Source organism: Clytia hemisphaerica, unplaced genomic scaffold, assembly GCF_902728285.1.
Source record: "Clytia hemisphaerica strain Z4C2 unplaced genomic scaffold, Clytia hemisphaerica genome assembly, whole genome shotgun sequence".
Taxonomy (NCBI): Eukaryota; Metazoa; Cnidaria; class Hydrozoa; order Leptothecata; family Clytiidae; genus Clytia; species Clytia hemisphaerica.
In genome coordinates, this window is record NW_027104525.1 from 95073 (window position 1) to 110058 (window position 14986).

Genomic DNA, 14986 nt, shown 5'->3' on the forward strand with positions numbered 1-14986 from the left:
GTCAGAACAAGACTACAAGTTTAAAATGTTTTCTGTGTGTATGTGAAGTATTAGTATTTATGTGTTTTGATATTATGCAAACGTCAATTACTGTTTAAAAGGGACTTTCATACAAATGTTTTATTAAACAATTGATATTATAGTTATGTTTCTAAATTTATGGCGTTTCTGCTTAATAAAATTTCTTTAGGAATTTTTACTAGGCAATTATTTCACTTTAATTTTACAGACTTTTTTATATGCCTTGTCCTTTTGTTTAGCTATAGTCTCTTGGGCATTGCGTGTTTTGGCGCTCTTTTCAGTTGGTTTTTCGCCATTTGCTTGTCAGTTGACACACAGAACGAGAGATAGAGAAGTTATTTTTTAAGAGATATTTCAATCGATTTTTCATGTCAGGTTTTTGCTCAAGATTTTGTATTTACTTATTGGTATGGTTTCTGTTGCTGCCTTTTGGGTTTCGGCAATTTAAAGTAAGCAATGTATTTTTATTTTCAACATTTTATCTATCACCTTAGATTGACATTCTATTCTGCAAGGCATTTTCATGTTCTTCACCTCATCTGATTTGCCGTGCCATAGATTTTCGTTTTCTAGGTTCGTTTTCTTTTTTGTCATTTTTCAACCTTTTTGTGTGCACATATTCAGCGTTGCATTGGTCCTGGCGACATCTGTCATGAGGACATCAGTCGTCAGGACATTAGCAAAAAGTTTAAAGGTTAAGATATGTGCACACCTCTCCCTATTCTGATGCTAGTCTTGCATCATGTTCTACGACAGTAGACGTCTCTAAAGTCGTCCGGGGTCCGTTTTGCGCACGTGATTATCTTGAATCATCGTTCCCTGGCGTCTTTGGGAGAATCAGGATTTGCTCACATGATTTCACAAAGATTCCAGAACGGCACCTATATTAAGTTTTTGGTACCTGCTTTGTGATTTTCTTTTTTATATCATCTATCTTCTGTATTTTCTTGTATTTTTTCATTTTTTAGCTATATACTGAAATATATGTTTGAACCCCAAATTTGGCAGTAATACATAATAATACAAAAATGTTTTTACTCTTAGTCTTTCTCTGACAAAGGATATCCTGTATAGTGGAGATTATATAATATGTTTGAAAGTGAAAGTGAAATATTTGTTTTTAACTTAAATATTTTTTTTTCACTAAGCATCATATAAATATCTTGACTGATTTTAGAAAAAAATTCAGCAACACAAATTGAAAAAAATGATAAAATTTATTTTGCTAGTAAACAAACAAGGTCATACCCGATTTTCTAATTACTATGATGAAAGTATCAAAAGAGAGGAGAGGAGTTGGATTGAAGCTGAAATTGTTCGCAAATGTCTAACAAGGAATGAAAAACAGGTATACACAATGGCACACCTCAGTTAATGGGGTATTAATCCCACCCTCATATCTGTCCTTTAAAGCTTTTACATTTTAAACAAACTTTATTAAGTAATTATTGCAATTTGCTATAGTTGTTATGTGTGATGTTTTTATAATCTTTAGTCTTTAATGTGTTTTAAGTGAGCGAGATTATGATTAATATATCCTTCAAACACCGACTCGGTGGGACCTCTTCCCAACTAGAAATCTGGCCAAGATTTCAATCCCACTGGAGAAATACCCTATAATTTAGCCCCACTAGGAAATTGACTTTGATTTCATCCCCATTCGAAATTGAACGGAAATAATTTCACTCTAAAACCAGGGGCTATTAGGGGCTGTCTTACAGGACGTCAATGAGAAAGGGGTATCTTAAAGGACGTATTTCATTTCATCTCATCTAACCTCTACATCACTTTCCTGTGTTTACTGCTTAAACACGTTTTTCTTTTTTACTAGTGCTCATTTTTGGAATATCGAAATTACAGAGTTGTATACAGACGATATGCTTCATTATTTTTCATTGTTGGAATCGATGAAAAAGAGGTAAATTTCTATCATTCATTATAAAAATCTTATAATAAGTAATCAGTCAAGGCTACTAAAAACTTGACTGCTATTTAGGTAAAAATTTTCTTTGATTACTTATGTTTTTGTTTAAGTTTGGTTGATTAAGAATTATGATTTACATTTTAGATTAACGAATTTTCAGTGTGAACGGACAGATGGATAATTTTTACTTGTTGATTATATTCAGCTCCTTTCTCCTTTTGTTATGATTCAAAGTTTTGACCACTATCGCAAATGGGCTCGGATAACTTTTCAATCGCTTTGTTGGTTTTCTTCGTTTTTATTTTACCTTCCATTATACAGAATGAATTAGCGATTTACGAGTTCATACACAACCTTGTTGAAATTTTGGATCGTTACTTCAGAGGAGTGGTAAGAATTATAATCACACTTGATTTTTCAATTTGTTTGATACATCTTTTCCACCGTAGCCGCCAATTGCAGCGCGGGTATTTTTTGTCCGCTTTATCCCACTAAAAGCGTCCCAGTCCTTTTTTCGCACCTATAGACAATAGAAAAATGTGTCAAAAAAGGATTGGATCGAGTTTAGGGGAATGTATAAATGAATAAGTGGTATGCACCTAACCGCGCGACTACGGTCGAAAAGGTGAATTTGTTTGATTATTTTTAAACAACAAAAAGGAACACCAAAAAGAACATATGCTTTTATTGCATTAGATTTTTAGGAATCGTTACCATTTGGTAAAATAACAAATAATTTTTTCAATGCATGACATCTGACTATTGTTGTTTTTATCAAAACAGCCAACTCTTTCTTATTCGAACTTCTGAAATTCGAATCTTTCTGTAAATCGACTTAACACGTTCTTCTTCAGCTGAAAAGTTGTATGCAATCTCCATGTGTTTTAAATATTCCTAAGAAAATCAAGTTAGAGATTTTCAACTGTACTTTCATTTAAATATTCTTTCTATTTCTAGTGCGAACTGGATGTATCTTTTCTAACATATTTTAGAGCGACAGAATTGCACAAATCGTACCAGATCCCTAAAGTGGGCAACACCCCTCCAACCCCCACCTGAAAAAGGTCACCCCACTTACATAGAGTTACCAACTGAAATCTCTTATCAGCCCAACCTCCACCTAATTCAACAATCCCTCCCTAAATTTGTAAAATCTTTGAATCTCAACCTGACTACAATCAAAAGTCCTAAGGACTGGAGGAACGTGAACTTTCAACATGGATTACATTTTTTGACATTTTTTCTTTTTTTCTTTAACGTGTGATTTGTGTGTCTTGAAATGTACGACTTTGTTTACCCTGGTTTTAAGGAATTATGAAGACAGTGCCTGAAAAGAATTACTTTTTAATGAAGGGAACCTTTACCCTTGGTAGCGCAAAACCCCATACTTCCTTCTTAACATCCTCTATTATGTTGAAATTCCTTAACTTAAAGTTCTTTATAACCAGTTGATTTATAATTTGGAGAAAGTCCATATCTTAGTGGATGAAATGATATGGAATGGACATATCATTGAGACTTGCGCCAAAAAGATACTTGCACCACTATCATACATGGAAAAAGCCAACCAAAATTGATGCTTCTATATTCTTTGTTTATTTATATTTCTTCATGTAAAGTAAGTAAATTCATTTTCTTCAACAAATTCTATTTGATTGACCTTGTTTTTTCTTTATTGGAGCTTTTACTAATATTACCATTTAAAAAAAATTTGTAAACTCGTTGTTTTAATTTAATAACCTTGTTGGTGAAGAATGCTGATTTCTAAACCGGGGATGAGTTTTGCAGGACTTTTGTTTGGACAGTTTGCAATTAAGTACTGTTTATTTCAGATAGAAATCCTAAACGGTCTTACTTTTCGAGATAAAACCGGGGTTCGGCCTTGTTAAACTTTATGTAATCTACTTTACCGTTCTCAATAACAAATTCTTCTGTTGAATATTTCTGGAAACTTCTAAATACAATAATTGCTGTACTGGTATTTCTGGATTATTTTCACCAAAGAAACATTTTTACCGACAGGAACAATCGAAATCAAGATGTCTTCATTTCAAGACACTTTCAAATAAATAGTTCTTTCGGTGTCTTGTGTCTTAGACACCGATGTGTCTTTGATTACAAATGAAACTCTAGTGATGTTATATTAATAGACAAAGAAGATCGAAGTATGGAGACTTTTCTAAAATACGATAATTGGTGCTAATTCTGTACTGGAATTCTTTTCAAGGAAACGCCTCCCTACGAAGTAGTTCGCTGCAATTATAAAAATTTCGTATTTGTTTTAGCACACATTTAAAAACAATGCTAAAACCGTTATATTTTGTCGGTGTTAATTCGACCAGGCTCCAGACGAAAATGTTTTATAATCTTTTTAAACTGATTATAAGGATTTAAAGGGATTTAAAATCGAGTAATTTTAAAGAACTGAAGTTAAGAAAAAGTTGAATGGGCATTCCTGATTATCCTGCTACAGTATCTACTATGAGTAAGTTTTATAAGAAAAAAAAATACATGTTTCATACATTATCTCGATTCAAAACAAAGAATCTTTGATTCGAATTTGCTTTATAAGTATAATATTAAAACAAGCTTTATTTTTGAAAGCATTGGTGTCAAATCGCTTTTTGTCACTTTTACGAATAACTTTTTGTACAATCGTTGTTGTGAAACTTTAAATAAATTCTTTTCCTATAAAAAAAGCCTTTTTTCGAATTTTTTTCTTCCTTCCTTGCTTTATTTTTAATTATAGAAAAGGATCTGTCACTTCTTTTGCTTGAGTTCCTTTAGCGCTTGTTCTTTGAGAGATTATGATTTCTATAAAAAGGCTTTTAGTTACACTAATCGATCATATGACATTAGGCTTACTTAATTATATTCGACCTTAATTATGAAGTGGAATTTTTTTCATTGAACTTTTCAACGACTACAATTTTTGAAATTCAACTGTTTTTTGCTCGGACACCGAACCAAGGATAATTTAGTAGTTCATTTTTTGATTTTGCTGATGAACCTCTTTTAAAGTCTATTCACGATAAGTGTGCACTCTTTTTTCTTTTACCTATAACTTTTGAAGGAATTCTTCAATCTTTATAAATTTGGTATCGTTGGAGAGATATTTGTGAGTGGAACAATTTGAAATAAAAAAATCTTCAAAAATATTCTAAAAATGAAGATGAAAATGAAGAAGATGAAAATAAAGAAGAAAAAAATGAAGATCTTGTAGAAAATTGCTATAACTTTCATTTTCACTGGAGAGATTCTTTGATCTTTGGAAGTCATCACTGTGAAAAAATTTCACTAAAATATTTATTCAATATAAAGTTATGATACAAAGTTAATAAGTGACCCCAAAGAACAGCAGAAAACAGGGTTTTTAGACGTCAATCAGCTTATAACTTTGTTTGACATCTTTTGACTGAATGATTATTTTTGAGAAATTTTTTCACAGTGACGACGTTCGATGATCAAGGTTTCACTTCAGTGAAAATGATAGTTATAGCACTTGTCTACAAGATCTTCATTTTTTTCTTCTTCATTTTCATCTTCATTTTCAGAATTTTTTTGAAAATTGTTCTATTTTAAATTGTTCCACTCACTAATATCTTTCAAATGACACCAAATTTATAAAGATTGAATAATTCTTTCAAAGGTTATAGGTAAAAGAAAAAAGAGTGCACACTTATCGTGAATAGACTTTAGTATAATTTGTAGGAAACCCTACTTATCCCGCAATCACGTCGAAAATATTTTCTCATCGTGCCCATTACACCAAAGAAATTTTCTTATCAATCACACATCACGCTTTTTGAAATCTTAGTAGTGCATGCCTTTCATGATTGTATACTTCTGCAGTGCTGTAATATTCCGTAACGTTGCGGTTTTTTCGAAAAAAGCAAAATCAGGAAAAATCTCACTTATTTAACAAAGTCAAGAATGATTGTGAACAATCCTATAGGAAATTAAAATCCAAGGATGAAAAGTTTACTTTTAGGGCTATTCTACAAAATACACATGAATTTGAGACCCCGCACGTCACCCTGACTGTGACCCCGTTCTTGGTTTGAAGGAAAGCGTTGTGAAATTTTGCAGTGGAAACGCTTCGAAATTTGTGTGGAATCTGATAATGCCAAAGTTGTTAAATTTCGCATCGCTGTCATTCTATGCAAATTTGCCGAACTAATCTTACGGTATTGATTTGATTTGATTTGATTTGATTTATGAAATCGCTCTCGACCGCTTAATTAATGTAATGATCTAATAATTACTAAATTCTAGTGCACTAAATTCATGTAATAGTTTAGTAATTACTAAATACGTCATGATACCATTACAAATTATCAAATACGTCTTATTGTCTTTCTTTAAATGAAATATTTTTAATTAAGAAATGGGTGATTTGAAATTGTCAAAGAAATGGAAACTATGTGCCGATATTGTCATACACAAAATACACAAAATTGCTCAAACTTTGTGCCGTTATTGTCATCCTCCTAAATCGATATGCTTAATTTGAACATGCCTTAATGTCTTTTAGGTACTAGACGGTAATAATCTAATCTTTTTTTGTGAATAATGATTTTTAAATGAAGGTCTACTATAATGAGTAAAATGATTCATTGAAATTTCTGTGAAACCAAACGATGGCAAGATTTTTGAACTGTAAGTTAGTTATGGCATTGTAAAGGCATTCTAAAGCCAAATGAATTAAAAACCATGTATGGAATTTACAGTAAAACCTCTCTATCTTGAAGTCCCTCTATCACGAACAAAACTCTCGATCGAATGGACTATATGGTAAACATGTTTTTTATAAGAACATCCAACATTTTTTAGGCCTTCGAATATTCTTAATTTTTTAAGTTTTAAGCCAAAATGTTCTTATTTTCACCATTTTGTGAGTGTTTTTCTGCAATAATCTAAGAAATTGGGTGTTCTAGAGTCCGCAACGTTTTAAATGTTCTGAGCTTGTTTTTGATATTTTGGCCATCGGAGCCGCCTTATGCGTTTAGATAGTTTGTTTTCTTGATTCTCATTCTTTAAAATTACGAAAATCCGAGATTTCAAATCGTCGTTTCTCGGCTCAATGTAAGCTTTTTAAATTGATTTGATAGTCTCACTCAGAATAATGAAAGGTCTGTAATTGAAGCTCTTTACTTGGATACAAGTTATTCCGGTCAAACCAAACTTTCTATTCCTCCAAATATCCTTATGTTTGCAAATAGCTAATGAAAAAAGGATCAGACTCTGTATCGAGCAATCTTTTTTTCCCTTGCAAGTTCGAGATAGAGAGACTTCACTTTGTGTAAAGTAATTTATTAGATTAGGAAACTACCAACTATTGTGTTTGCTTTCAGGCAATTTCTGACCTTACTTTCTAGTGTGACCACCTGTTGATTTTTAAACGTGTTTCAATCATAGAGAAATTACTAACAACCCACATCAACGAAATCGAAAGAGCTCTAATTTTGTCGTAATTTGTTTCTAATTAGTATTTTATTTTCAAACCACGTTTTCCTTGCTATCTTGCCAACTTCAATTTAAACGCAACCTGCTGCTTTCTTGAGTGATCTCATTAACTTTTCCTTATTATGCCCACAAGGACAAGAAAAATCTTTAATGACTTTGAGATTCTTGCACACGAAATTAATTAGTATCCTTTGAGGAAGTTAATTTTACGTAAAGCCGGTGAAACACGTCCTTGTTCTGGACTTGTATATTTTGTTAGCTTTACTATTTGATACCCGATAACTCCATAAAGTTCGTATAATAGCTGGCTCCGCTTGGCTTTAGCATTTGACCTTCAGTGACCGCATATTGTAATGAACACAATTGAAGAAATTTCTCAAAATCCACAAATTTTATACACGTTTTTTTTTATTAGAACGTCTTCATTTTAGCTGAGGCTGGATGTGCCTATTTTCTCATCAATTTTCAGCCTGAAATGTTCTTATTGACGTTCTTGAAATCGATTCGCTTAAAATCTAATAAAACCTTTGAATGTCGATATTGGGTTAAAAATCGAGTAAATTTGCTATTATTTTTAGATGAGAGGAATAATTACAGTAATAATTGCACAAAACTCCTTAAGAAATCTAAAGATTTTTAAGCGAATTTCGTCAAACTATTCGATTCTCAGGCTGGACATGTTCTTATAATGTTCTTAAATTTTTACCAAATTTCAGCCTAAATGTTCTTACAAACTGGGTTCTAATAAAAAAAACGTGTATTTAGTTCTCTAAAGTTCTTTATAGATGACTTGTCCAAAATACTGTATTTTTAAGGCAAAATTACATATGAACAGGTTTTTGGATTAAGTTATAAAAGAGTCCTTTCCCCTCGGAAGTATCCTACTTTTATTATCCTAATGGCAAATTCAATTGAAATCATCTTCCATCCAACCCACACACCTATCAATCAAAAAACGCACCCATTTTTTTACATAAGAAGAACTTCAATCTATTTTCGGTACAGTATTATTCATCTAACCATTATTTCTATCGTTTAACAGCAACCTGCGAAAAGTGGTTTCATTATCACATTTTCAATGCCTGTTATTTTGAAAAAGATTTTCCCACAAATGCGTCATCATTTGCAGAAAATTTAAAAATCAAAAGAACACTACATTGGAGAGCTCGTTTTTACCAAGTTGTAACTTTACAACCTTAATGATACTGGCTAAAACCCTTCATCTGTGAGATCAAAGCAATGTGACATCTCATTCTAAAACCCTGTCTCCGGGGCTTGGATGAAGATATCCTAGCATATCCTATTTTTAGATACCACATCTGCTTTTAATACTTTAGGATTTAAGAATGTTAAATAAATGAGATAGGGGAGAAATTATCTAACTGCTTTCGTCACTCTTGTTATAACTTACATCGGTATGAGTTTCACAATTTTATATAAGAACACGGTATGCTATAGAACATCAAGTTTATCAAAGTTCAAGAATGTATTCGATGTCTATTGATCATTTGAAATAAGGAGTTGACTGCAGTAACGTAGCCAAGAGGGCGCAAAATTTGTGTAGGAGAGCATTTTCTTATGCCATTATAATTATCTTTTAATACCATGAATAGATAATTACAGTACAGCACCTGACCCCGAGAATGAAGGTGAAATTTGAATCAGGCCTGAAAGATGTAGATTTGAATTTTTAAAAACAATGAATGTTTTCAATGAAATTTTGAACCTCTAAAATCCTTTCCCAGAGGTTAGTTTCATTACTTTTGATAGATAGGCTAATTTTTTTGGTCCTTGAAGTTGACTCCCATTTTTTTTATAACCCCCAGAATGTAGGTTTGGTTTTATGGCTTTAAATCTAGCAATAGTAAAATGTTGATATTTTTTCAAATGGATTAATTATAACAGCAAATTTTAGAAATATTTTATGTGAAAACAATATTCTAAAGAGCATTTTGTTATTCTGAAAAATGGATATTTTCGCTTTTTAACCCCCAGAATGTAGGTGAAAAGATTTGGTTGTTGAGAACAGAATTTCAGTATTCATCCGAAATTATTAATTTCTAAGAGAAATTCATACTTTAGAAATATACTCTGACAAAAATTTAACAAAGATATTAATTTTATGTGCTACAAATGAGGAAAAGTAAAAAAAAGGAAGAAAAGAAGAGACAAGAAAGTTGTTTTTATTTTGTAGGTTGAAAATTTTTTGTTAAAATATGTGAATAATGTAACTATACCCCTGCCTCATAGCCCCGTTGGAACTTTTCCCACAACGGGGACAAAGATTTCTACTAAAGTCCCAATGTGGATAGAAATTCTATTGTTCCAAACTTAGGCAAGTTTTCTAATTGGGGTTGGGTCCCAGCGGGTCTGGGATACGTCGAAAAAGCTCAAAATGTGAACATCAATCATCTCTCAGGTAGTACTTTCATGTTATGAAAGTACAACAAATAAGTTTTACATAATTTGACAAACTTTTTTGTGTCGGATTATGAAGGCCCAAAATTGAAGGTCAACTAACCCCAAAAAGTAGGTCAAACATTTTCGTCAAAATATCTGACTTAGAACAATAAATTTTGAAATGGACTATTTTTCCCATTTCCTTTGTCCATTAGGAGTAAGAAAATACCCTATTATCATAACTTAATTCCAATAGATTTCGATTTAGAGAAGATTTATTTAAAAAATGCCTCAATTCGGGTTGTATCCGATCAACTTTGATTCAGATTTCCGTTGGATAAAACTAATTCAAGTTTATGTCTATAAATGATAAGTAATATGTAACAGCAGGCTCTGATACAACTTTTTGTGAAGTTGAACTATCGTTAGAGCCACATTCCGTAAAAGGGCCTGGTAACTAGCTGTAGGGACTTTTTCGATGATATGCGCCATCTTGCGAAAATTCCAAACCAAAACAAGGCAAGATTGAGAGGAAAAGTTAGAGAAGACTGAAATTTTTAGCAGATTGGAGTTGTTTTCACAACCCACAATGAAAAGTAACTGCAGTTCCAGCTTGTGTTTTTGTGAAAGACTGTAATGGTAACCCTATTAAATTCCATCGTTTGTCAAAGGATCCTGAATTGTGAAAACAGTACAAAAGACTTTTCAAAACAGAAGGATTTGGAAATTTGGTGTCATATGTTTGACCATTGGAGTTTGTTTCAGATCATCTTCTAATGATTTACCAGATGTTATAGTTCCTGAATCCCAATACAAACTGATCAAGAAAATTAAGTACGAACAAGTAAAGAAGCGTTGGGTTTTTTATCTGGAATTCTATCAGTTTCAAGAACAACAATGCTATGGAGAAAATGAGCAAGCAGTACACACACAATCGAAACCCCAACAACAACCAGGAGGTTGACCATCAGGAGATTTCTTTTGATAGTTGCTCACTTAGCTTTGTTTTGGTTTTGGTCTTGGCTTTGTTGAACACTTTACTGACAGCTCGATGTTTAATAGCAAATAGGATACACGAAGGATACAAACACATCAAAGGTCATGCTTCAAGGATGAGGTTGCAGAAGACATTATTTATGTGCTGGCTTGAAAATTAATGCCAATAATGGATGTTTTTATAGAACTGAATTCTGAAGTTCATAAAAAAATTACATATACAAACAATATGAGGGTCCTCAAGATTATTGCAGTCAATCAGTCAATCACGGTATGAATTCTCCACCCCTAGTTTTGAATTCAGGATGTGTATTATATTATTTTCATTTGCGTAGTTGTAAAACTTTGCATACAATTCAATCCCACTGTGGACTGAGACAACGAGATTGAGCCTATGGACACTGATCAAATTACAACATGGGATTTACAGTTAAATGACATTTTTTTGTATGGAACTCTTGGAATTCAAGATTGCAAAATAAATTTCAAAACAGACAAAATAATTTTTTGTATCAACAAGAATTTCTATTTGGTGGGATTGTTTGTAATATATTTGTAGGTATATATGTATTATCTTTAAAATGTAATTTATGGAAAATATTTTATGACTTCAAATATTAAAAAAAACAAATTTGAAAGAAGATCTTTCTCATCACTCTATACTGCCCTCTTTACACACTTTTCTTGTTATACAAAGTACAGTAATAGATAAAACTCTCAAATTTTTTTTGCTCTTTTGCTGTTTGCTTTTCATTAAATATTTATATGGTTTCTCTTTTATTTGGTCTTGTTATTATTATACAGAGAAAAAAACGATTTTGTTTAAATTACTGTACTGAAAATTAATGGTTTTTATGAGAGAAAGCAAAGGACACACTTTTCATACTAATTCTGACTAAAATTTAATGTAAACCTGATAAAAAGGTTCAGTTTTTGCATGGTACCCTCAAAATCCTAGATCCGCCCCTGATTCCTCAGCTTCTTCTTTGCTAAATCTGTTTATTTTTCCAGTCTTATAGTCTCAGATTTGCTCAGATCCATAGGCCGCCTAACTGAAAACGAAAGTGAAATCTACCATTTTGAAAAATTTATCCCTACACGCCAATTCGACCGCGTCCGCGGAATGTGGCTAATTCTCGGGGTCAGGTGCTGTATCATAAAAATCTGCTCTCCTACACAAATTTTGCGCCCCTCTTGGCTACGCTACTGCTGACTTGGCGGACTTTCTTACTAATCCGCTGCACGACTCACATATTCAAGCTACCGGTGAATATCTACCTTCCATTAATTAGAAGATTCAGGTTATTTATAGACTCCGAATACCAACCCTCAGGGAAACTAAATTTATATTCCAAAGTGACTTCTTCAAAACCAAACATCTCCTTAGCTTCTGGATTTTACTTATATTTCTATTTACGTTCCGCACTCACATACCCAGCTACAAAGCTCTTACTATCAAAACCGCACCCTGTTCCATACCTTGAAGCTAAGTTATAAGCACGTTAGAATAGTTTCTGATCTATTCTTATAAACACGGTCAGATATCTTTTACATTGTCTATAAACTTTTATTGTCTTTCTTCTCTCTATTTTTAATCATTTTTTGACATAATGACGTTATTAAATAATAAGAATGCGACTGGATCTCGCAGTAAAGAGAAGTTGTGTAGAAAGAAGGTCGTTGAAATATATTTTGTTTTTGTTTTTCCTTCTCAGTGGAAGTAATAAGTCAATGATGATGGACGTTTGAGAGCAACTTGACATTTCGAATGAGAAAAAGATAATTGCATAACGGACAAGATAATCACCCCCTGTAAATAGCAACAATTAAAAAATTGGAATGATATTTAAATGTTGGTGCACTTGTTGGTTGAATCAGTTTATCAATCGAATGTCATCAAGATGGTTTACGAACAAGTGCAAAATTTTCATCAAGAGAAAAATGACCGTATTACTCGTTGGTTGAATGAAAACACTGTGGATAAGGAAGATTTATGCTTACCTTATTTTTATATTGAGAATGTTGAACGTACTTTACCCATCCTCAGTATGCAGAAAATGACGTCATCGCGAACATCCAGAAGTACGGTATCCGATTTTTCATCTTCAGATGAAGAAAGTTTATATGATGAGTACGAAGATAATGATTCTGTTTTTGGCTCGATTATTAATGAAGACCAGTTTAATCTCAATATATCGGATACGAATAAGCGAGGCAAATTAACCAGCGATGTAGTCATTTCAAAGACGATTCAAGGCTTTGAGGTACTGAAGGTCAAATGGAATACCTTAAATAATGACTTGTTATTAAAAGTTGAAAATAAATTATTTCCAGTCCATAAAAACTTGTTGACAGCCCAGAGCTCATTCTTGAATGATCGATTGAAAAATAACGATGACTTGATTCTCGAGATTCCAGGTACAATTGCCGAAGTGACAGTTGTATTGGAAATTATTTACGAGTGTGAATGGTCCCTTAACGAGAACAATGTAAATGGAGTCTTAAAAATTTGCAAATATTTGAAATTAAAATCCATTGTGGGTGACTGCGAGCAGTATAAGAAATTTCTTCAACGCAGTAGTAGCCAAAATGGATCATTCGGATCGTTGAAAAAATGGAAGAAGAAAACAATATTCAAAGAACTTTTCAATTTGTAATATCCCCGTATTTTAAACGAGAAATTATTAATTCTTTAAAAATGTAAAAGAAATGTTCATATTTTATTATATATCATGTTTATTCTTGATTATTCTCAAAGAACTTGTACATAAGTATTTCAAAAATTAAAGATTTTAAATTTTTTTTTATAGATTTTCGTAAATTGACAAAAGACAATTCTAAATAATCAAAATCTTATGGTAAATTAATCCTATTTTAATTTAAAAGTCTCTAAAGACAATAATTAGTTTGAGGCTAACGTAGCCCTCTTCGGTGTATATATAGTTCTTAGGGGGCTTTTTTTAGGGGGGTGTACAGACACAGGGTGATGTACCCATAGCCAGGTGATGGTGTCTATTTTTGCATTTCAAAAAAGTTAGTACCCGGTACTACTTTGGGGGTGGGTGTGTATTTTTCACTCTTCAAGCAAGTACCGGATACTATTTGGGTACTTTTTCACAGAATTTTGCTGTTTTCAATAAAAAAGTAGTTTGTTGTAATATTTTGACTTTTTTCAAATATTAATTTTTTTGATTTGAAATTCTTTTAATCGACAATTTTTTTTTACTCTTTTGAGAAATTTTTTGATTTTTTTGAAGACATAACTTCCAAAATGGTCAAGAAGTGTGTTATGAAAATCAAAGGGCAAAAGCTTCTGACTCCATCATTGATAGTTTGCTTGAATTATCTGTCAATTTTCAGTGTGAAAAACTAACAATAGTACCCCTCTCTTGGTCTAATCTGTAAAATTTAAGATTTTAGGGGTGGTGTCCCTATTTTTACAGCAAAAATGAAGTAGTACCCGGTACTAAATATGGGTGGGTGGTACTAAACAAAATTTTAGTAAAAAATCAAGTTAGTACCCTATGGGTTAGTACCCTGCCTCTGTACAACCCCCTGCTTTTTTAGGGATGGTCTTCTCGGGCTTGGTTTAGACACATTGGGGGAATAAATGAGCTTTACCCAAGAAGTATTTGTTGCTTTTCAGCTTTTTAGCGCACGGGATATTTCATTTATAATAAGGATTGAATTTTATGAAGTAAGTAAGTTTGCGACCACTTTTATGGAATTTTATGGTAGGCGTTGTTGGATCTTAGTTGCCTAATAAGAGATGTGATGTTTTCAAAATCAATTCATTTTTTCATTTCACATTTTAGATTTCGAAAGTGATTTGAAATTGATTTTTAATTTTTATCTAATAATCGCAACAAGGCACATAGTTTTGGATTTTGCATCGTGTGGCCTTCATAGTAATACAAAACAGCGAGATTCAGAAATTTCTTCTCATGGTAATCTTAAAAACGGATTTGTTATTAAATTTCAACTTTCATAATTCAATGAGTTTCTTTTCTACTATATTTAGGAGGTACCTATCGCTACAGGCTCACAATATGAACAATAAAATTTTCACAGTAGTGCACAGTGGAGGATTTCTCTTATGTTTACATACTGTACCGAAATTCAAAATACCATTCTTTATTAAGTCATTGAAAGAGAATTTCAATATTTTTTTTTGTCAAG

General features: G+C 32.2%; 1 protein-coding gene across 1 annotated transcript; it reads left to right on the forward strand.

Moving 5' to 3' along the window:
- The first annotated feature begins 1171 nt into the window (after positions 1 to 1171).
- LOC136822035 (uncharacterized) lies at positions 1172 to 13658 on the forward strand. The gene is made up of 6 exons (XM_067078254.1): positions 1172 to 1369; positions 1853 to 1939; positions 2267 to 2335; positions 2903 to 2914; positions 3394 to 3563; positions 12523 to 13658. Exons 1-5 carry the CDS (start codon positions 1229 to 1231, stop codon positions 3520 to 3522), a joined length of 438 nt encoding a protein of 145 aa, XP_066934355.1. The 5' UTR covers positions 1172 to 1228; the 3' UTR covers positions 3523 to 3563; positions 12523 to 13658.
- The last annotated feature ends 1328 nt before the right edge of the window (positions 13659 to 14986 follow it).

Bases quoted from the DNA above. Each gene is read 5' to 3' on its own strand.
- LOC136822035 (XM_067078254.1), top strand. From the start codon at position 1,229: ATGATAAAATTTATTTTGCTAGTAAACAAACAAGGTCATACCCGATTT. The intron at 1,370-1,852 runs GTATACACAATG...CTTTTTTACTAG, and splicing joins TAACAAGGAATGAAAAACAG to TGCTCATTTTTGGAATATCG. The intron at 1,940-2,266 runs GTAAATTTCTAT...TCCATTATACAG, and splicing joins TTGGAATCGATGAAAAAGAG to AATGAATTAGCGATTTACGA.